Here is a 22,003-nt window from a genome sequence, read left to right on the forward strand (position 1 = left end):
TGCAGCCATCTTTCCTGATCCACCTCCTGAAGTAATGAAAATAAAAACCAAAATAAACAAATGGGACCTAATGAAACTTAAAAGCTTTTGCACAGAAAAGGAAACCAGAAACAAAACAAAAAACAACCCACAGAATGGGAGAAAATATTTGCAAAAGAAACAACCAAGAAGGGATCAATCTCCAAAGTATACTGTGTTGGCAAAAAGTTCACTCAGGTTTTTCCATAAGATGTTACAGTAAAACCCAAGCGAAGTTTTTGCCAACCCAATACAAGCAGCACATGTGGCTCAATATCAAAAAACAAACAACCCAGTCAAAAAATGGGTGGAAGATCTAAATAGACATTTCTCCAAAGAAGACATACAGATGGCCAAAAAGCACGTGAAAAGATGCTCAACATCACTAATTATTAGAGAAATGCAAATCAAAACTACAATGAGGTATCACCTCACACTGGTCAGAATGGCCATCATCAAAAAATCTACAAATAATAAATGCTGGAGAGGGTGTGGAGGAAGAGGAACCCTCCTACACTGTTGGTGGGGATGTAAATTGGTACAACCATTATGGAGAACAGTATGGAGGTTGCTTAAAAAACTAAAAATAGAACTACCATATGATCCAGTAATCCCACTCCTGGGCATATATCCAGCAGTAGTTGTGGCGCGTGGGCTTACTTGCTCCACAACATGTGGGATCTTCCCGGACCAGGGCTCGAACCCGTGTCCCCTGCATTGGCAGGTGGATGCTTAACCACTGCACCACCAGGGAAGCCCTCCACTAATTTTTAAACTACATTTTTTTGTTGAAGTATAGCTAATCTATTTTAATACACATATTTTTTCTATAGTTGATACCGTACTCTGTGTACAATTTCATATCTTGCTTTTATTACAATACAAGATAATTTTGAATGGCTGAACAGGGTATCATCATATATCATAAATTATTTAACTACTTCTCTAATACCTGACGTTTAGGTTATTTCTCACATTTGGCTATTATAACTTACACAGAAAAGAACATATATGTACGTATAAGTTTTTCTGGATTTCAGATTATGTCCATATGAAAATGTCCCCAAAGTGGAATTATTGGTTCAAAAGGTAGGAATATTACAACCAGAACCACTTAAACATATACAAAATCCACAATGTGAAATCACTATATATCCACCAGAATGGCTAAAATTAAAGACTATAAATATCTAGCACTGGCAAGGATATGGAGTGACTGGAATCCCAATACACTGCTTGTAAGAATGTATATTGGTAGAGTTGAGAAAACAGTTTGGCAGTTTCTTATAATGTTAAACATATATTTGCCATATGGCACAGCAATCCTACTCCTAAGTATTTATCCAGGAGAAATGAGTACATATGTCCACCAAAAAATATGAACAAGAATATAACAACAGCTTTATTTAATAGCTCCAAACTGGAAATAACTCAAATGTATATCAACAGAAGAATGGATAAATTATGGTATATTCATATGATAAAAAACTGTGCAGTAATAAAGAACAAAGGACTGATATATGCAACAACATGGACTAATCTCAGACATAATAATGAATGAAAGAAGAGATACACAAAAGAGTACATAATAAAGTTCAAGTAGAAGAGAAACTTATCTACGGTGATAGAAAATACTGTTTACCTCTGCGGGGTTGGGGCTGACTGAGAAGGGGCTTTTCCTTATCAAGCTTTTTCCAATGTAATTTTTAAGTCCTCTTGAATATAATTTATGACCTTCATAATATTTCATCAAATAGAATATAAGATATTAAAGTCATTTCTAATTTCTCATTATAAATAATGCTCTGATTAGCATATTTTTATATAAGTTTCTTGGGTTATTTCATAGGGCATACTCTTAGAAGTGGAATTACTAGGTCAAAGGATATGGTCATTTTCATAGACTCTTGACATATGATACTAAATCTCTTTCCAAAGCAGATGTCTCAAGTTATACTCTCATCATCAGTGCATGAGAGTGCCCAATTCACCCTATAGCCCCAGTGTTGAATATTTTCTACAAAAAATCATCTCCTAACTATGATACATTTTTTATAGGAAAATTAAAAGATATAATAAAAAAGAAAAAATTTAAACAGTTATAATCTTATCTCTCAGAGTTTGTAATTGTTAACACTCTAAGATCTACACAGCATTCCAGATCTCTTTACTTGCATGCATGCAGGCACACAAATACAGATATCAAGATCTCCAGGTCCTCTAGCCTCACTTAGAAACAAAATATCACTCTCCTTTTTCAAAAATTGGACATAATTGTTTGAAAAAGGGTTTCAAATCTAAAGAATGTTTGCAAATTACTGACTTACAGAATGACATGTGAATAACATTCCATTGCATCAAGGTTCCATTATTTATATATTCATTATTATTTCCCTATTATATTTAATAATATATAATAATAACTAAAAACAATCTCCTAAGACATACCAGCCATACACAGAATCTTGCTTAATATCTCTACCTCTGTACCCACTCCCCTTCCCAAAAGTGACCACTGTTACCAGTTTGGTATATGTCCTGTCATAACTTTTGCTGTGTTTATACACACACACATATATGTACACCAGTATGGTTTTGCTTTTTTCACATAAGTGGAATCTTATATTGTTTTTCAAATTGCTTTTGCACTTAACAGTATGTCTTATAAACTATTATATGTCAGTGAGTATAGATCTATGGCCCAATACCCTGAAATACTGAATTATGTGTACTTCCCTCAGTGTACCACTCTGTTCTGTGCCCTGAAAGGCAAACATTTACTCTTCCTTAAAGAGGCACCAATTCTATGAAATCTTTCCTTCTGTGAAAACTTTATTGTGGTTTTTTTCTTTGTTGTACTTATATATTTGCTTCTACCTCCCCATTTAACCTCAAGTTCTGTGAGGACAAAGAATGTTTTATTCACATTTATATCCTACTGTCTAACATGGGACCTTATCTATAGAAGTTCAGTCAGTATTTTATATATGATCATATTTAATTAAGTCCTGCCCTTTTCTTTTAAAGATCCACAGAGGCAAGAAGTAGCAGAGTAGAACCCCATACTTTGACACTATTACCTAGCAGTTTTTGTATGTTTGTTAAAAGAGCTCTCATAATTCTATAACTGTTAAAAATGTTTGTGAAAATTATACAACAATGAAAAATGGTTTAAAACATAATGTTAAGTGAAAAAAGCAGGCTAAAAATGAGTACACTGAGATGACTACCACATCAAAACATACATATAAAGAGGACTAGGAAATACTGTCAAACATTTAGGGTGGAATTAGAAGCAAAGTCTCTATTAAAAAATTTTGTTTTGTTTTGTTTTGTGAAAAGTGGATTCATGTTATTAAGAATAGTCATTATCCAAGTTCCAAAACTCATGAAGCTACAAAGGGAAGCAAAAGCTATAACATTAAAAATATTCACCACTCAATTGAGCACTTACAAAACTTTTCCTCCATTTATATACAATGGAATATTATTCAGTCTTAAAAAAGAAGGAAATGCTTATACATGCTACAACATGGAAGAACCTTGAGGACATTATGCTAAGTGAAATAAGCCTGTTGCAAAAATATATATTGTATAATTCCACTTATATGAAGTATGTAAAGTAGTCAAAATCAGAGGCCAAAAGTAGAATGGTGGTTGCCGGGGCTGGGAGGGAGGAGAGGATGGGGAGTTATCATTTAATGGGTGCAGAGTTTCAGTTTTACAAGATAAAAAGAGTTATGGGGATGAATGATGGTGATGGTTGCACAATATTATGAACGTAATTAATACCACTGAACTGTATATTTATAATGGTTAAGATGGTAAATTTTATGTGTATTTTACCACAATAAAAAATTGGAAGGAAAATTTATTCTCCATCTAAACAGTATCCCCTACTTAACACTAGGATCTCTCCCTACCCAACATGTCAATTTCTCTTTTTGTGAGTCAATCTCTTCCTAATCATCTCATGAAAACAGCTGAGAGTGCAATGCAAAGTAACAAGTGAATGAGCAAATCTGTCATAAAGGTCAGGATTTCCTATAGTCAAGGGACATGATGGAGGACTGCTCACATCATAGTAGAAGCCATGGACCAATGAAGATCTGTTGCAGTTAGTGTTCATCAATGGTGGAAGAGAGAATTATGAAAGATGATGGCAGGCAAGACACTTGAAAAGAGAATGATTTAAATATCAACAGAATGTAAGCCTTTTGGGAAAATAAAGCCCAAGTATACTTTTTATTTAAAAAAAAAAAACCACAACACTCTTTATGATTGTGCCAGAAAGTTAAATGTGAACTAGTGGGTGCTAGACAGTGCTATCACAAAATTTTGTTAGGAAAACGTATGCCCCCAAAATCAAACACTGATTTCATTCTTTATTCATTTAAAAACATCTACAGAGAGGTTTCCATTCTGGATAAGATGGGGTAAGTACCCTCCACTTTGTTCCCACTGAAGGTAGTTACAGAAACCAGGAGCCACTATTTGAAGACTCTGGGAAGAAGACCAGAATTCAAAGTACCACCAAACCAAGGGTGAGTTTAGCATTTCTTTTTTCTCCAATGTCCCCTGGTGTGGACACAATGCAGCCTGAAATCTGGAAGCGTCCACTGATGTGGAGAGAGCTCCAGGAGAAACCCTAGTCCAGTTCTGGCTTGAGGAGTGGGAAAGGGGTCTCTGAAAACTCAAGAAAATGTATGGAAATACCCCCATTTTTCTTTTTCTTTTTTCTGTTCTCATGTGTGCCAGCCTGAAGCAAACCTGTGGTGACAGCAGTGGCAACGGGAATAGCAGGAAGCTAAATCTCTGAATGAGGAAACTTCCTCTCTGATCAGAGAAGCAGTGGTCTCAACAGGGTGGAATTAGCCTTCAATGCTTTTTCTCTGTCCTCCTGCTGCTTGGCCCTAGATGCTGAAAAAGGGTGGCCCAATGAACCGGGAAGTACTGAAGGGATTGCAAAGAGGGAGCAGCACATGTGTGGATCTGACACTTAAAACAGCAGACCACAGACTCTGAGAACTGAACAGATAAACCACTGCCCAAGTCCCAGACTGGCAACTGGGTGGCATTCATGGGACTGATCCAAATAGGTTTGCAAAGGCTTTGAAAATTGCACTGACATTGAAACCAAGGCCCACAGTAGGATGGTGAGAACTTGTGGTCTGAACTTAAATGGGTCAATTGCCTCTTAAAACAAAACTGTCAACATTCCCCACTATATTGAAATAAGACTAGGAACCTCAAAACATAATATTCAAAATGTCCAATCCAAATTTACTTGGCCTGGGCATAACCAGGAAAATCTTAAATTGCATGGAAACAATCAATATATGCCAACACTGAGATGACACACATGTTGAACTTATCTGACAAAGACATTATGCAGCTTTATAAAAATGCTTGAAGGTAGGAGAAACACTTTTGAAACAGAAAGATAGAAAATCTCAGCAAAAATAAGTAGACCTTAGGACCTTTCTCCTAGATCACACTTTTTCTCTATTCACTTTAATTCTCAATTCAACTTAAAAAAAATGTATATGCAGTAGGTGATATTTAGCAGACATAAAATCAAAATCAATTCGACCTAAATGTCAGGACCCTGAAAAAGACTGTCATTCCACTGTTTAAATCCTGTAATTGCTAAGAACAAAACTTTGCTTGTGTTTATCCTCACTGTTTCTCTTTTACCCAGAGAAAAACATTCTTCGAGTAGGTTTAAAATAAGAATAAATAATTTAAAACTCAAAAAAAGAGAAAATCTCAGCAAAGAAAGATAATACATAAAGAAGAACCAAATGGAAACTTTAGAATTTAAAATACAATACTCTTACTGTATAGCACAGGGAACTCTGCCCAATGTTATGTAACAACCTAAATGGGAAAAGAATTTGAAAAAGAATAGCTACATGTACATATATAACTGAATCACTTTACTGTACATCTGAAACTAATGCAACATTGTTAATCATCTATACTCCAATATAAAATAAAAAGTTAAAAAAATAAAAATAAAAAACTATACTCCACTATAAAATAAAAATTACAAAACAAAACAAAACAAAACAAAAAGAAACAAACTCAGGGACTTCTCTGGTGGTCCAGTGGTTAAGGGGACATGGGTTCAATCCCTGGTTGGGGAACTAAGATCCCACACATGCTGTGAGGCAGCTAAGCCCACGTGCTGCAACTATTGAGCCTGCACACCACAACTAGAGAGAAGCCCGCGCACCACAACTAAGACCCAACACAGCTAAAAATAAAATAAATAGATAAATATTTTTAAAAAATAACCTCAAATAAATAAATAAATAAATAAAATACAATAGTCAGAATTAAAAAAAAAAACAAAACTCGTTGGATGGGTTCTACAGCAGAAAAGAGATGACCAACTTCAATAAGTGGTGCTGGGAAAACTGGACAGCTGCATGTAAAAGAATGAAATTAGAACACTCCCTAACACCATACACAAAAATAAACTCAAACTGGATTAAATACCTAAATTAAGACAGGATACTAAAAAACTCTTAGAGGAAAACACAGGCAGAACACTCTCTGACATAAATTGCAGCCATCTTTCCTGATCCACCTCCTGAAGTAATGAAAATAAAAACCAAAATAAACAAATGGGACCTAATGAAACTTAAAAGCTTTTGCACAGAAAAGGAAACCAGAAACAAAACAAAAAACAACCCACAGAATGGGAGAAAATATTTGCAAAAGAAACAACCAAGAAGGGATCAATCTCCAAAGTATACTGTGTTGGCAAAAAGTTCACTCAGGTTTTTCCATAAGATGTTACAGTAAAACCCAAGCGAAGTTTTTGCCAACCCAATACAAGCAGCACATGTGGCTCAATATCAAAAAACAAACAACCCAGTCAAAAAATGGGTGGAAGATCTAAATAGACATTTCTCCAAAGAAGACATACAGATGGCCAAAAAGCACGTGAAAAGATGCTCAACATCACTAATTATTAGAGAAATGCAAATCAAAACTACAATTACTAAGTGAAGTAAGACAGAGAAAGACAAATATCATATGATATTGTTTACATGTGGAATCTAAAAAAAAATGGTACAAATGAACTTATTTAAAAAACAGAAACCAAGTCACAGATGTAGAAAAACTTATGGTTACCAAAGGTGAAAGGCAGGGAGGGATAAATTAGGAGATTGGGACTGACATATACACACTACTATACATAAAATAGATAACTAATAAGGACCTACTGTATAGCACAGGGAACTCTACTCAATACTCTGTAATGGCTTATATGGGAAAAGAATCTAAAAAAGTGTGGATATATGTATCCACATAACTGATTCACTTTGCTGTACACATGAAACTAACACAACATTGTAAAGCAACTATACTCCAATAAAAATAAAATTTTTTAAAGAAAAAGAGATGGCCAAGGAAAGAATCAACAAAGCTAATGATGAATCCATAGAAATTATCCAGTGTGAAAAACAGAGAGGAAAATAATTTTTTAAAAAACAGAGTCTCAAGTATCTATGGGGTAATAACAAAAGGTCAAACACTGGTGCCATTGTAGTCACAGGAGGAAAGGAGAATGTGGAACAGAAAATCTGTTTGAAGAATAATAGCTGAAAACTTCTCAAATTTAGTGAAAGATATACTTAGAAATTAAAGAAGCTCAGCAAACTCTAAACAAGATAAATTCAAAGAAATCCATGCATGATACATCACTGGAAAATTCTACCAAACAATGAAAGAAGAAAAACACCAATTCTACACAATCTCTTCCAAAAAATGGAAGAGGAAGGAATACTTGCCAATATATTTTATGAGTCCTGCATTACCCTGATATCAAAATTAAACAAAGAAAACACACACACATAAAAACTACAGTCCAATATTCCTCATGAAAATACAATTAAAAATACTCAGTGAAATACTAGTAATTTATATCCAACAATGTAAAAAAAGAATACATTTGTACTATATCTTGGGAATGCAAGGATGGCTCAATATTCAAAAATCAATGGACTAAAGAAGAAAAAGCACATGATCCTATCAATAGACATACAAAAATACATTTGACAAAATACAGTATCCATTAATGATAAGAACTTTCAGTAAACTAGGAATAGAAGAGATCTTCCTCAACCTAATAACATGCATCTACAAAACCTATCATTATACTTAATGCTGACTGAATGCTTTCCCCAAATATCAGGAACAAGACAAGGATATCCTCTCTCAGTAGTCCTATTCAACACTGTTTAGAAATCCTAGATAGTGCAGTAAGTCAAGAAAAAAAAAGGGCATACAGACTGGAAAAGAAAGAACTAAAATTGTCCCTATTCACTGACAACGTGATCACCTACACAGAAAATACCAAGAAACCTACCCAAAAGCTCCTAGTGAGTTTAGAAAGGTTGCAGCATACAAGGCCAACAAACAAAAATCAATCATATTTCTATATACTAACACCGAACAATTAGAAACTGAAATAAAAAAAATATCCTTTATAATAGGTGCCTGCAATATGAAATACTTAAGTATAAATATAAAACAATGTATATTGTTTTATATTTATACTTAAGTATTTCATATTGCAGGCACCTATTATAAAGGATTTTTTTTTATTAAGACATAAGTTGAAAACTATAAAGCACTGATCAACTAAATCAAAGACAACCTAAATAAATGCAGAGGCACATCATATTCATGGACTTGAAGACTCACCAAATTCATGTATCTATTTAAAGGAACTCCAATTAAAACCCACCAGGATTTTTTGTAGATATAGACAATATTATTCTAAAATGTATATGGAAAGAAAAATGAACTTAAATAGACAAAATAATTTTGAAAAAGAATAAAATTAGAGGAATCACTACCCAATCTTAAGACTTACCACAGAGCTACAGGATTCAAAACAGTGTGCTATTTCAAAAGAGATAGATACATAGGACAACTGAACAGAATACAGTCCAGAAATACATCCACACAAATACAGACAACTGATTTTTGACAAAGGCAATTCAATGGAGAAAGAAGAGTCTTTTCACCAAACTTTGTTGAAACAATTGAACATCCATATGCAAAAACAAAACAAAACACCTCACACTTCTAAAAATATGAACTCAAAATGGATGATTTGTTCTAAATGTAAAATGTAAAACTATATAATTCTTAGAAGAAAACAGGACGATATTGTTATGCCTGCAGTTAGGCAAAGAGTTCTTAGACATGACACCAAAAGCATGATCCATAAAAGTTAAAAATTGATAAAAATTGAAAACTTTCACTTTGCAAAAGACACTGTTAAAAGAATGTAAAGACAAACTACAGACTGGGAGAAAATATTTGCAAACCACATATCTGACAAAAGATCTAGTATGCAGAATATATAAAGAACTCTCGAAACTCAACAGTAAGTAATCAAACAACCCAGTTAAAAAATGGGCAAAAGACTGTTCATGAACAAACCATTCACCAAAAAGGATATGGTAAATAAGAACAAGAAAAAAAATGTTCGTCATTAGTCACTTGAGAAATGCAAATTAAAATTATGATGAACTACCACTACATAGCTGTTAGAATGACTAATAGTAACAATACCAACAATAACAAGTGCTGGTAAGGAATGGAATAGCCACTCTGGAAAACAGTTTGGCAGAGTCTTATAAAGTTACAGTTAAACATATACTTACCATATGACCCAGAAATCCCATTGCTAGGTATTTACAGTAGGGAAATGAAAACTTATGTTCATACAAAAACCTGTACAGAAATGTTTATAGAAGCTCTATTCAAACCACCAAAAATTGGAAACAACTCAAATATCCTCTAAGGGTGAATGCATAAACAAACTGTGGTATAGCCACACAATGTATACTACTTGGCAATAAAAAGGAATGAATTATCCATACATGCAACATGCAACAATTTAGAACAATCTCAAAGGCGTTATGTTGAATGCAAAATGCCATTCTCAAAAGATTACATACTCTATGATTCCATTTACATGCTATTCTCTAAAAGATATAACTATGACAGAGAATAGACTGGTAGTTTCCATGGATTAGGGATGAGTTTGGATGTGATTGCAAAGGGAAAGCATGAGAAATTTTGGGGGTGGTTCAACTGTTCTGATCCTGATTGTGATGTTGGCTACATAAATCTATACATGTGTTAAAAATTTGTATAACTACCTACACACAGATGCAAAAGTGAGTTTTACTGTATGTTAATTAAAAAAATAAAACTGAAAAACCCAGAGTATAAATATAAATGAAATTTTTAAAAATAAAACTAACTTATTTTCCTAACTTTTAGTTTCATTTCACAAGACAAAATCCCAGTTGAGCCCCTTCTTCACTATTAACGATGAAACATTGATTCTTGTTTTAAGTGGACCTACTTAGGTAGTCTTTTACAGTATCCATTATCCTCCAATAAGCAAGACCTCCTTTACATTAAAATATACACTGAAACAAAAAAAGAAAAAAGGGAAGGATATATGCCAGAGTGATAACTATAGCAAGCTGTTTCTGGTTAATGAGATCATAAGTGACATTTTCTAAATCTTCTAGGATGAGCTTATATAACTTTAATAATCAGTGGAAAAAAGGTAAAGATCCTTTAAATCCAGGCCTAGTGATGTTTTCTAAAAGAAACTTTGGGGTTCCAGTCTATAAGCAGAGAGAAGATAAGCAGCTAGGAGGGGAGGAGGTAGGCAGCACCAAAAAGATCAGATCTACTGGTGGTATTTGTGAAGGTAAGAAAACTGGCCATTCTTAGGAAGGGGGAGGCTAGCTCACCTGAGACTGTTTGAAAACATCCTTCCCAACCACATCCAGGTTTGAGGGGTCTTTGATGGAACTAACATACTCAGAAACAGCCTTGATTACCACATCACAGGGAGGAAGAACCAGCTGATGAGCTCTGACCTAGAAGAAGGAAGATAAGCCAGGCACACTGATATCAAAGATGGGTCACTAAGAAAAAGGGTGAGATAGGGGTGAGATACAGAATTCAAATTCAGTTAATTCACTGAGAGACAGTTAAAATCTTTTCTTTAGTCTTCCCCCTAATTTTCAGTACAGAACACTTGGAACCAAGATTGAAAAGTATAAAGAAAGACAAAACCATAGCGGCAATCATCCCACTACAAAGATAACCACTGTTTTATGACACTGCCATAATTAATCAGTTTTCTTTCATGATACATTTTGGCTGCCTCCAAATTTTTGCTATTAAAGGTAATGTTGTAATGTGCGGACCATGTTTGGATCCTGATTTGAAGTAACCACAAAAAGGTCTTTGTGAGACAATCAGGAAAATCTAAAAATGGACTAGATATTAAGATGATACCAAGAAATTATCATTAATTTTGTTAGGAGTAATAATGGCATTGTGCTTATGTTAAGAAAATGTCTATATGTTTTAGAGATGCATATCAAAGAACGTGAGAGTGAAATGACTTAAGGTCTGGCATTTGTTTTAAAATACATTAGTAACAGCAACAACAACAAAAATAACCCAGCAAGTGTGGCCACATCTTAATAACTGTTGGATCTGGAAGATGTTATAGTGACAGTTGACTATATTATTATATTATTTTTTCTACTTTTGTGATGCTTGAAATTTTTTTAAATAAGGGTTTTTTTAAATGCTGTGATGAAATGTAGGTATGATTTGTTGTCCACCTTCCAATTATTTAATTACGAGCTTCCTAGAAGGGTAATTACTGAGTAAAAGGCTATAAACTTCTTAAAGGCTTTTTATATAAATTATTTAGCCAAATAATCATTCCTTCCTTCAACAAATAATTACTGCCTACTGTGTGCCAGGCACTGTCCTAGGCAGCAGGGATACAGCAGTGAACAAGACAGACAAAACTTCCTGCCCTCAAGGGAGCTTAAATTCTAGTGTAGGTGTGTTGGGATGGGGTAAGGGGAGTCAAACAAACAGAATAAGTAAAACGTATAGTGTGCTAGATGTAGATAAGTGCTGTGGAGAAAATCTCGGCAGAGAAGGGGATAGGGAATGCAACTGTGTGTGGGGAAGGGCATGTAATTTTAAATAGGGTGTCAGGAAAGGTCACTCTGAGAAAAGAACATTTGAGAGAACCTATAGGAGTGAGGAAATATCTATGTGGGAGGAAAAGGCATTCCAAGTAGAGGGAATGGTGAGTGCAAAGGTTCTATGAGCAAAAGAAAAGGGAAGATGAGATCAGAGCTGTACCAGAGGGCCAGACAGTACAGGGCTTTGTAGGCCATGGTAAAGATTAGGTGAGTGACATAAAGAGCCATTGGAGAATTTTGAAAAGAGAAGTGACATGATCGGAGTCAGGTTTTAAAATGACTCTGGCTGTTGTATTAGGAATAGATTTGGGGCCGGGGGCAGAGCAAGAAAGAGTGCAAGCAGAAGACCAACAGTTAGTAAAGCGTTATAATAATCCAGGCAAGAATGGTGGCTTGACCAAGGTAGTAGCTGTGAAAATGGTGAGAAGTGGATATATTCTGAAGGAAGAACTGATGGTATTTGCTGACAAGAGGAGATATGGAGCATGAGAAAGAGAGAAGTCAAGGATGACTCCAAGGCTTTTAGGCTGAGCAACTGGAAGGATGAGGTTGCCATTAATGAAAATTAGTGAAGGCTGTGAAAGGAAGAGGTTTAGGGGAAAGATCAGGAGTTTCCATTTGGACATGTTTCTTTGAGATATTTAGTAGGCCATTAGATATTAGAAGCTGGAGTTCAAAGGGGAGGTCAAAGCTGGAGACATATATTTAGGACTCATCAATGGACAGATGGTATTTAAAGTCATGAGACTAGATGAGATCAATCACCAAGGCAGCACGTGTGGATAGAAAAGAGAAGGGACTGAGGATAGAACTCTGGGACACTCCAAAGTTAAGGAATAGACAAGACAAGGAAGCAGCAAAGGAGACAGAAGCAGCAGCCAGTGAAGTAGGTAGGAAACTACAAGAGAGTGGTGTCCTTAAAGCCAAGTGAAGAACATGTTCTAAGAAAGAGAGAGTGAGCAACTGGGTCATATGCTGTTGACTGGTGAAGTAAGATGAAAACTGAGACCTGGCCATTGGATTTATTATTAACATCATGGTCATGGTGACTTTGTTGAGAGCAATTTCAGCAAAGCAAATTGAAGACAGAACACGGAAAGGGTATAGTAAACAGCTCAAGCCTAGACAACTCTCTAGAAGAGTCTGCTATAAGGGAAGAAGAAATATGGAGCAGTAGCTTGCATGGAGGGAGTGAAGTCAAGAGCAGGTTTTGTTTTATTTTTTAAGATGGCTGCACGCTTATGCATCTGATGGGAAAGAGCCAATAAGAGAGGGAAACTGATGATGTGGGAGAAAGAGGGGAGAACTGCTGAAGTGATGTCCTTAAGTTAGTAATGGGGGTGTACTTCCCTGGTAGTGCAGTGGTTAAGGATCCACCTGCCAATGCAGGGGACATGGGTTCAAGCCCTGGTCTGGGAAGATCCCACATGCCGTGGAGCAACTAAGCCTGTGCGCCACAACTACTGAGCCTGTGCTCTACAGTCCGCGAGCCACAACTACTGAGCCCCTGTGCCACAGCTACTGAAGCCCGTGCGCCTAGAGCCCATGCTCCGCAACAAGAGAAGCCACCGCGATGAGAAGCCTGCGCACCGCAACTAAGAGTAGCCCCCGCTCGCCACAACCAGAGAAAGCCCGTGCACAGCAACGAAGACCCAAAAATAAATAAATAAATTTATATTTTTTAAAAAGTTAGCAATGGGGGATGGATCCAGCATAAGAGTAGAGGGGTTGGCCTTAGACAGGAACATGGAGAGGTCATCCGAGGCGGGCAAAGCATGCAGGTGAGAAGATGAAAGGGTGGGAACTGGTGTAAGTTCTCTTCCCATTGCTTCAATTTTCTCAGTGAAACAGGAAGCCAAGTCATGAGCTGAGAGTGAGCAGGGAGGAGGGAGCATTAGAGGTTTAAGGAGAGAGGAAAAGGTGTGAAATAGTCGTCTAGGAGACTGAAAGAACTAGGGAAATATAATACCACCAACAACTTACACTACCTCCAGAAGTGTATGAGAGCACCAGTCTCAACACAGCCTCAATAGGAGCGGGTAGACTAATTTTTCAATATTTGCTAAACCCTTAGGTTAAAAAAAATCACACTGCTCATTTAATTTGCACTCTATTTCCTCTTTTGTGAATTGTCTGCTTCTGTCCTTTGCTCATTACTTCATTTATTGGGATATTAGTATTTTTCTTCATAGGTTCGTATGAATCCTTAAGATAATAAGGGTGTGAGATAATAGAAAATATACATTGTTCTCTGCCCCCAGTTCCTGGCATACAGCACCTAAAAGCCTTGTAATTTCCTAAGTGGTAAGAGCACTAGGAGCATCTCTTCCTCTAATGAGGTGACTCTGGGCGGGCTCCTGGATGAAGGCTGGTTACTGGTAAGACCAAGCCATGATTAGAAGATTAGAATTTTCAGCCCCACTCCCACTGTCTAGAGAAGGGAGAAGGGCTAAAAATGGAGTCAATGATCAATCATGCCTACATGATGAAGCCTCCATAAAATCCCAAAATTACAGGTTTTGGAGAGCTTCCAGGTTAGTGAACACATCCATGTACCAGGAGGGTGATGTATCCCAACTCCATGTGGACATAGGCTCCTGTGCTTGGGATTCTCCCAGACCTCACCCTATGTATCTCTTCATCTAGTTGTTCATCTCCATCCTTTATCATATCCTTTAATAAAGTGATATATGTAAGTAAGTATTTCCCTGAGTTCTATGAGGTGCTTTAACAAATTAATTAAACCTGAGAAGGGGTCATTGGAATGACCTATAGTTAGTTGGTTGGTTGGAAGCACAGGTGATAACCTGGGCTTGCGACTGGTGTCTGAAGTTGGGGGGCAGCCTTGTGGAACTGAGCCCTTAACTTGTGCAATCTGACACTATCTTCAGGTAGATAGTGTTAGAATTGAGTTAAATTGTAGGACACCCAGCTGGTGTCACAGAAAACTGTTTGGTGCAGGGAAAAAGCCCCACATGTTTAGTGACCAGAAGTGTCAGAAGTGAAGTGTTCTGTGTGAGTGCAGTAGTAGTATGGGAGTAAAGGAGACACACAGGAAAGAAAGACATAGAAGGGAATAACTGGATTTTTCCTTACACATTAGGTAGAAAACTGAGTTTTTCCTTTTTAAGGGTATTGATCATAATTATAAAGTTTTTGTCTGTAAGTGTCTGAAATATTCTAAGCCTAATAAAAGATATTTATTCTACCAAAACTCCAATCAAAACCTGATGTCCTCTAGGCATGGATGTACAGGCAGGAAATGGGTCACATTACCTTAAGTGATGCAAGGGGATGTTCTGGTCCCAAGAGGCTCCAGTGAAAAGCGGCCAGGTCCTCATCTGGGAGAATGTGGTTACCTATAAAGTATATTTGTCATTTATTGACTGTACAAATGTTTTCTTAGAACCTCCAGGACATGAAAGGACTTCTGAGAGAGAAAACAATCAAATAATTCACATAGGTCTATATTCTTAATGTAACAACTACTTAATGTAACTATGTTTGATTACCTACTATGTTTCACATGCATTATGTGTATCATCTTCATAATAACTGTGTATTTATTATTACCTCCAGTTTATAGATAAGGAAACTGAGGTTTGAGCAAGTCTGCTGACTTTGTCCAAGGTGCCACATCTAATAAGTGCCCACACCAGGATAAGAAGCTAGGAACGTTTGACTCCAAAGTCCATGCTATTTTCTATCACCCAGTCATGCTGCCTTTTATAATAACAGCCACCAATTACTGACTGCCTCCTAAGTGCTGGGCATTTTATATATCTTATTTCATTTAACCTTATCAATAGCACAGTGAGGTATTATTATTCCATTTCACAGATGAGGAAACTGAAACCAGGAAGGTGTAACTTCAGTGATTTGTCCAAGGCCTAATTCCAAAACTTGTGCTGACTCCATTAGATTATCCAAGCTCAAATCCTTTGGGATTATAAACAGAGGTCACACCTGAGACAAGATATTAACCTTCACGCTGTCAGTACTTAGAAAACCAACTCGAAACAAAATCAACACTCTGAAATTTACTTTGAAATACTCCTTTAAAAGAAAGATTGATGATGGATAGAATGGACAGATATATGATAAAGCAAGTATAGTAAAATGTTAATGGCAGAATAGAGGTGGTACATATAGGATTTTCACAGCAAAATTCTTTCAATTTTGCTGTACTTTTGGGAATTTTCATAATAAAATGTTAGCACAACAGGAAAAAAAAGAAAAAGATACAGAATGATTTGTGTTCTTGACCTAAATTTAGACAGTGGGTAAGAAATGCTAATGCTCTGAGTGGGAAACCAAAGTTGTCTACAGCTAGTAAGATATCTGGCCTAAGATGGTACTCTGCATAAAATACTTATAGAATGTAACTAAAGAAAAAGTTTTATAAGAACCAAAATAATGTTCTGGAATATCCTGTATTAATTTATAAGACAAACATGCTGAGTTTCTAGTAAGAAGCCCAAAAGCACAGTGTACGGCATGCAGACTTTCAGAAGATAAATCCAACAATGATAACCTAAATCACTTTAATCTTCATCTCTTAACACTGCAAGAGGAAACTTTAACAATCGCTGGAGTCTGTTCTTTGGACCACCTACCCAGCAATGCAGCAAATATGGGAAAATTCATCCGCTTCAGGCCCAGCTGCTTGGCCACCTCCTGCATCAGGAACTGGTTGGTAGTAAGGTTCTTCCCATTCCAGCTCAGCTTCAGAGCATGGGAACTATAGTAAGAGGGAATATTGTAGAGAGCATACTCGGAGTCATGGGCAAGAAGGCCATGGAAGCCATTTTCCCTGAAAAAAGCCACCACTTCCAAATGGTGGTCTTCAAGGCTCTGAAAGACCTAGGAGGGAAGAAGAGAAGAACACATCATGCAACAGAAGCTGACCTGTATTTGGTTAGAAATCAGGAAGGTTAGTAACTGAATTTTATAGTTTGTTGAAATTTAAGATTATATGAGGCTGAACAAAATACTCTTAAAAAAAAAAGCCTCTCCTACCATAGAACTTGATTATTCCTGTAAACACAGGCAGCATTATCCATGCGTTCATTCAAATGTCCAGTCTTTTTTGACTCCTTGCATGAAACTATGGCCTGAGGTTCTTTAAAAGAATACTGAAATTAACATGGTTTATATTATTTAAGTTTTTACTTTAAACAATAACAGGAGAACTTTGTTAGAAAGATAATAAAGCTATCATATATTGCTCAGCATCATATGTGCTTTACATACATTATCTATATACCATATGTGCTTTACATACATTATCTCATCATCAGAACAACCATGGACAAGATAGATATGGATGAAAAAACTTACAAGTGGAGGGACTTCCCTGGTGGTGCAGTGGTTAAGAATCCGCCTGCCAATGCAGGGGACTCGGGTTCGAGCCCTGGTCCGGGAAGATCCCACATGCCGCGGAGCAACTGAGCCCGTGTGCCACAACTACTGAGGCTGTGCTCTAGAACCCGCGTGCCACGACTACTGAAGCCCGCATGCCTAGAGCCCGTGCTCCACACAAGAGAAACCACCACAATGAGAAGCCCACGCACCACAACGAAGAGTACACCGGCTCACCGCAACTAGAGAAAGCCCGTGCACGGCAACGAAGACCCAAAGCAGCCAATAAATAAATAAATATAAAATAATAATAATAATTTTAAAAAAAACTTACAAGTGGAAATAGACATAGAAAGGTTAAATGACATATAGCTAGAATCTGAATCTAAGTTCATCTCTTTAAAAGAAAAATCCCTGCTTTCTCTCTTAGGAGCACCTTAGACTGCAGGGCACCCAAATAGGGAGGGCATTTCCAAAAGTTAGAAGTCAGAAACTTCACCCTATTTTAGAAATGGAAAAACTAAGGCTGCGAGAGGTTGGCTGCCCCCAAAGTTGCATACTGAGTAAGTATATACAGGATTCAAACCCAAGCTGATCTGACTCCAGAATGCACACTTTCCATTGTACCAAACTTCTTCCTAGAGAGCACTATTTTTAATGTAATAGAGGCAGACTGTTAAGTGCCCCTCCTGTGCACGTGTCTATTGCTGTACATAAAGCATACCGAAATGATCTGCATACTGGTTCTGCCACAGTAAGTTCCTTGACTGCAGAAACTTTATTTATAATCTCTGTATTCCTGGCTCCCACATAAGATCTGGTGCATAGTAATACGAATAATAATTACTAACAAATACTGAACATGTACTATGTGCTAAGCAAGGTTCCAATTACTTTACATGCATTAACTCATTTAATACTCAAAACAATCTTATGAGGCCATAACTATTATTATTATCCCCATTTTACATTACATCCCTAGGTCACGTAGCTGGAAGGAGCAAAGTTTGGATTTTTGTCTCTACAGCCTGCAGACCTTGATAATTTTGTTGAACTTAACTGACCTATTATTTTTCATTTAAGTTTTAAAGGAATGGTAGTTTTCTGGAGTCTGACAGGAGTTTCAACACATTAAGCTTTTTCAAAGCTATGGAAAGAGAGTCTAGTCACAGTAGATAGCCATGTCACACATTAAGTCACAACAGGGGGAGGGACACTGGTAAGCAGATAGCAAAGTAAGGTCTGTATTTATTTGATATCCAGGCAAAGGAAGCAAAAATCCTTACTTTGCACTGCAACATATTTATGTCTAGAGTTATGATTAACTCCAGATAGGTCAGGGTAGGAGTACAGTTTTATGTTGTCCCCTGGTGACAGTTTCTTCCAGCATATAGCTCTCATACCAGTCAATGATTGGGCATCCATCTACCTTGTACCAGGCATAGTGCTAAGTGTGATATGTTCTCTCTCATCATCACAGCCTGACCATGTGGGCATTATAAGCCCCATTGTTCTGATGAGGAAACTGAGGCTCAGAGAAGCGATGTGGCATGTTCAGGGCTACAGAGCTGGGAAACAGGAACCTAGGTCAGACTGACACCAAAGTCCATGCTCTTTCTGCTACAACACATTACCTTTAGCTGGTCTGAAGCTGATTATGCCACCATCCAAGTGATTTCAACTCCAGAAAGCCAAGGACTAGTGATCTTTAACAAATCGAATGGCTCTTATAACACTAGGAATATAAATCACAATCATCTGGAAAGCATTTTCAAAATATAAAAACCTGTGCCTCACCTCAGATCTGCTGAAACAATTTCCTGAGTGTGATCCAAATGCCTATATTCCAAAATAGCTTCCAGTAGGTTCTGATGCACACTCCCAATTAAGAACCATTGACCTATCCCAATTACTCATTTTAAAAAAAGTTTTAGCTTTATTGAGATATAATTGACATATAGAATTATAAGAGATTTAAAGTGTACAACAAGGTGATTTGATATACATATGCCCAATTACTCATTTTACTGCTTAAGCAACTAGCCCCCTAGAAATGATAGATGACTTGACATGGTTATCTAGCTAATCTGCAGCAGAACCAAGATTAGAACAAAAATCTCATGATTCCAGATATAAAACTTCTTTCACTACATATTCTGGGGTAAGTAATGGAAAACAGTAGAATAAGAATCTCACAAATAATCCCTCACAATTCCCCAATACTCTACTCCTACCAGGCTAGTTTCCTAACTACCCTTAGCCAAGATTACTGTTTCCTTTTCTTGGCTCACTTGGTTTCCCTGCCTAGACTGCCATATTGCCTGTCTTTCCCAACGTTCCAAATACTTTCCATAGGGCTACCACCTCTTACATAAATTCTTTCATTATTTCTCTCCTCTTAACTCTTATAGCACTGAGACAGCTAACACAGTCAAGGAAGTAATTTGACAATACCATCACCTGCAAGTTTTAAGGCCTTATATTCCTTCTGCCTCTCGTGTGTATCTTCCATGGTCCTAACCAGCACGAGAAAGGACACAGAGCTGGAGTTGCCAGAATAGCAAAGAAAGGCCTACAGAGGCTGTAAAAAAGGAACGCAGCCCTGGCAAATGAAAGGGCACCATCATCTCAGTATTTGACTTCAACAACTGATGTACAAAAGTTACTGGGAAAAGTCTGCCTGGATTGTAGGTTACTTAGAGCTCAAGTAGCAAAGTAATATTAGGTATCAACGGAGTACCTACTATATAACCAGGCACTGTTCCAAGTACACCTCATGTCCATTAACCTTGCAATAACATCATGAAGCATTATTACCTCCCTTTTACAGATGATGAAACAATGAGGCTCAGAGGTTGAAGAACTTGACCAATGTCACACAGTTAAAAAGTGAAGCTAGCCAATAAGCACGTGAAAAGATGTTCAACATCATTAGTTATTAGAGAAATGCCAATCAAAAAACCACAATGAGAAAACCAATTAACACATACTAGGATGGCTATAATTTTTAAAATGTAAAATAACGAGGGTATGGAGAAACTGGAATCCTCCATACATTGCAGGTGGAAATGTAAAACTGTGCAGCCACTTTGGAAAACAGTCTGGGAGGTCTTCAAGTGGTTAACATAGGGTTATTATATGATCCAGTAATCCCACTAATAGGTATACACCCAAGAGGACTGAAAACATATGTTCACACAAAAACTTATACATGAATGTTCATAGCAGGATTATTCGTAACAGTCAAAAGTGGAAAAAACCCAAATGTCCATCAACTAACAAACAGATAAACAAAAAATGGTATATTCATACAAGGGAATGTTATTCAACCATAAAAAGGAATGAAGTACTGATTCACGCTACAACATGAATTAATCTTGAAAAAATTATAAAGTGAAAGCAGCCAAACACACTTTTAAATGAACTGTCCAGAATAGGAAAATACACAGAGATGGGAAACAGCCAGGGACTGGGAGAAAGAAGGATTGGAGAATGACTGCTAGCAGGTACTGGGTTTCCTTTTGGGGTGATAAACATGTTCTGGAATTTGATAGTGGTAATAGTTTCACAACTCTGTGGAATAGACTAAATACCACTGAATTGTATACTTTAAAATGGCAAACTTTATGGTATCTGAATTATATCTCAATTTTTAAAAACTGGAGTTAGGATTCAAATTCTGCCCACAAAGCCCATGCTCACTAACTCGCTTTAAAAACTTTTGATTATGGAAAATTGTAAAATAAAAAGGTAAAGAGAAGAGCATAAGGAACCTTCATGATAACAGTATCCAGTTTCATATATCAACGTTGTCATTCTTGTTTCATCTACTTTACTTTAGCTTTTTTTCAATATAAGTTTTTTACTGTGATAAAAAAATTACATAACATAAAATTTACCACGTTAACCACTTTTCAAAGTGTACAGTTCAGTAGTGTTAAGGATACACACTTTGAGACAGATCTCCAGAACTTTTTCATCTTAAAATCTGAAACTTTATACCCATTAAACAATTCCCATTTCCCCCTCCCTCAGCCCCTAGCAACCACCATTCTAATTTCTGATATCGAAACAATGATTTAAAATCTTCCACACAAAGAAAGAAAACTACAGGCCAATATCACTGATGAACATAGATGCAAAAATCCTCATCAAAATACTAGCAAACAGAATCCAACAGCACATTGAAATGATCATACACATTGATCAAGTGGGGTTTATCCCAGGAATGCAAGGATTCTTCAATATATGCAAATCAATCAATATGATAAACCATATTGACAAGTTTAAGGAGAAAAACCATATGATCATCTCAATAGATGAAGAAAAAGATTTTGACAAAATTCAACACCCATTTATGATAAAAACCCTCCAGAAAGTAGGCATAGAGGGAACTTAGCTCAACATAATAAAGCCCATATATGACAAATCCACAGCCAACATCATCCTCAATGGTGAAAAACTGAAACCATTTCCTATAAGATCAGGAACAAGACAAGGTTGCCCACTCACACCACTATTATTCAACATAGTTTTGGAAGTTTTAGCCACAGTAA

At 36.6% G+C, this 22,003-nt stretch overlaps 1 protein-coding gene across 5 annotated transcripts in view; it reads right to left on the reverse strand.

Annotated features, from left to right (window-relative positions):
• The window catches only part of FAM120C (family with sequence similarity 120 member C), a 151,847-nt gene that overhangs the window by 108,422 nt on the left and 21,422 nt on the right, over nucleotides 1–22,003 (reverse strand). For all 5 annotated transcript variants that reach the window (XM_024126904.3, XM_028482304.2, XM_024126903.3 and 2 more), the window contains exons 2-4: nucleotides 16,703–16,949; nucleotides 15,363–15,445; nucleotides 10,821–10,949 (exon numbers count right to left, since the gene is read on the reverse strand). In XM_024126904.3, the coding sequence (XP_023982672.1) occupies nucleotides 10,821–10,949; nucleotides 15,363–15,445; nucleotides 16,703–16,949 (459 nt within the window). The remainder of the gene's footprint in view (nucleotides 1–10,820; nucleotides 10,950–15,362; nucleotides 15,446–16,702; nucleotides 16,950–22,003) is intronic.

This window comes from Physeter macrocephalus, chromosome 21, assembly GCF_002837175.3.
Source record: "Physeter macrocephalus isolate SW-GA chromosome 21, ASM283717v5, whole genome shotgun sequence".
NCBI lineage: Eukaryota > Metazoa > Chordata > Mammalia > Artiodactyla > Physeteridae > Physeter > Physeter macrocephalus.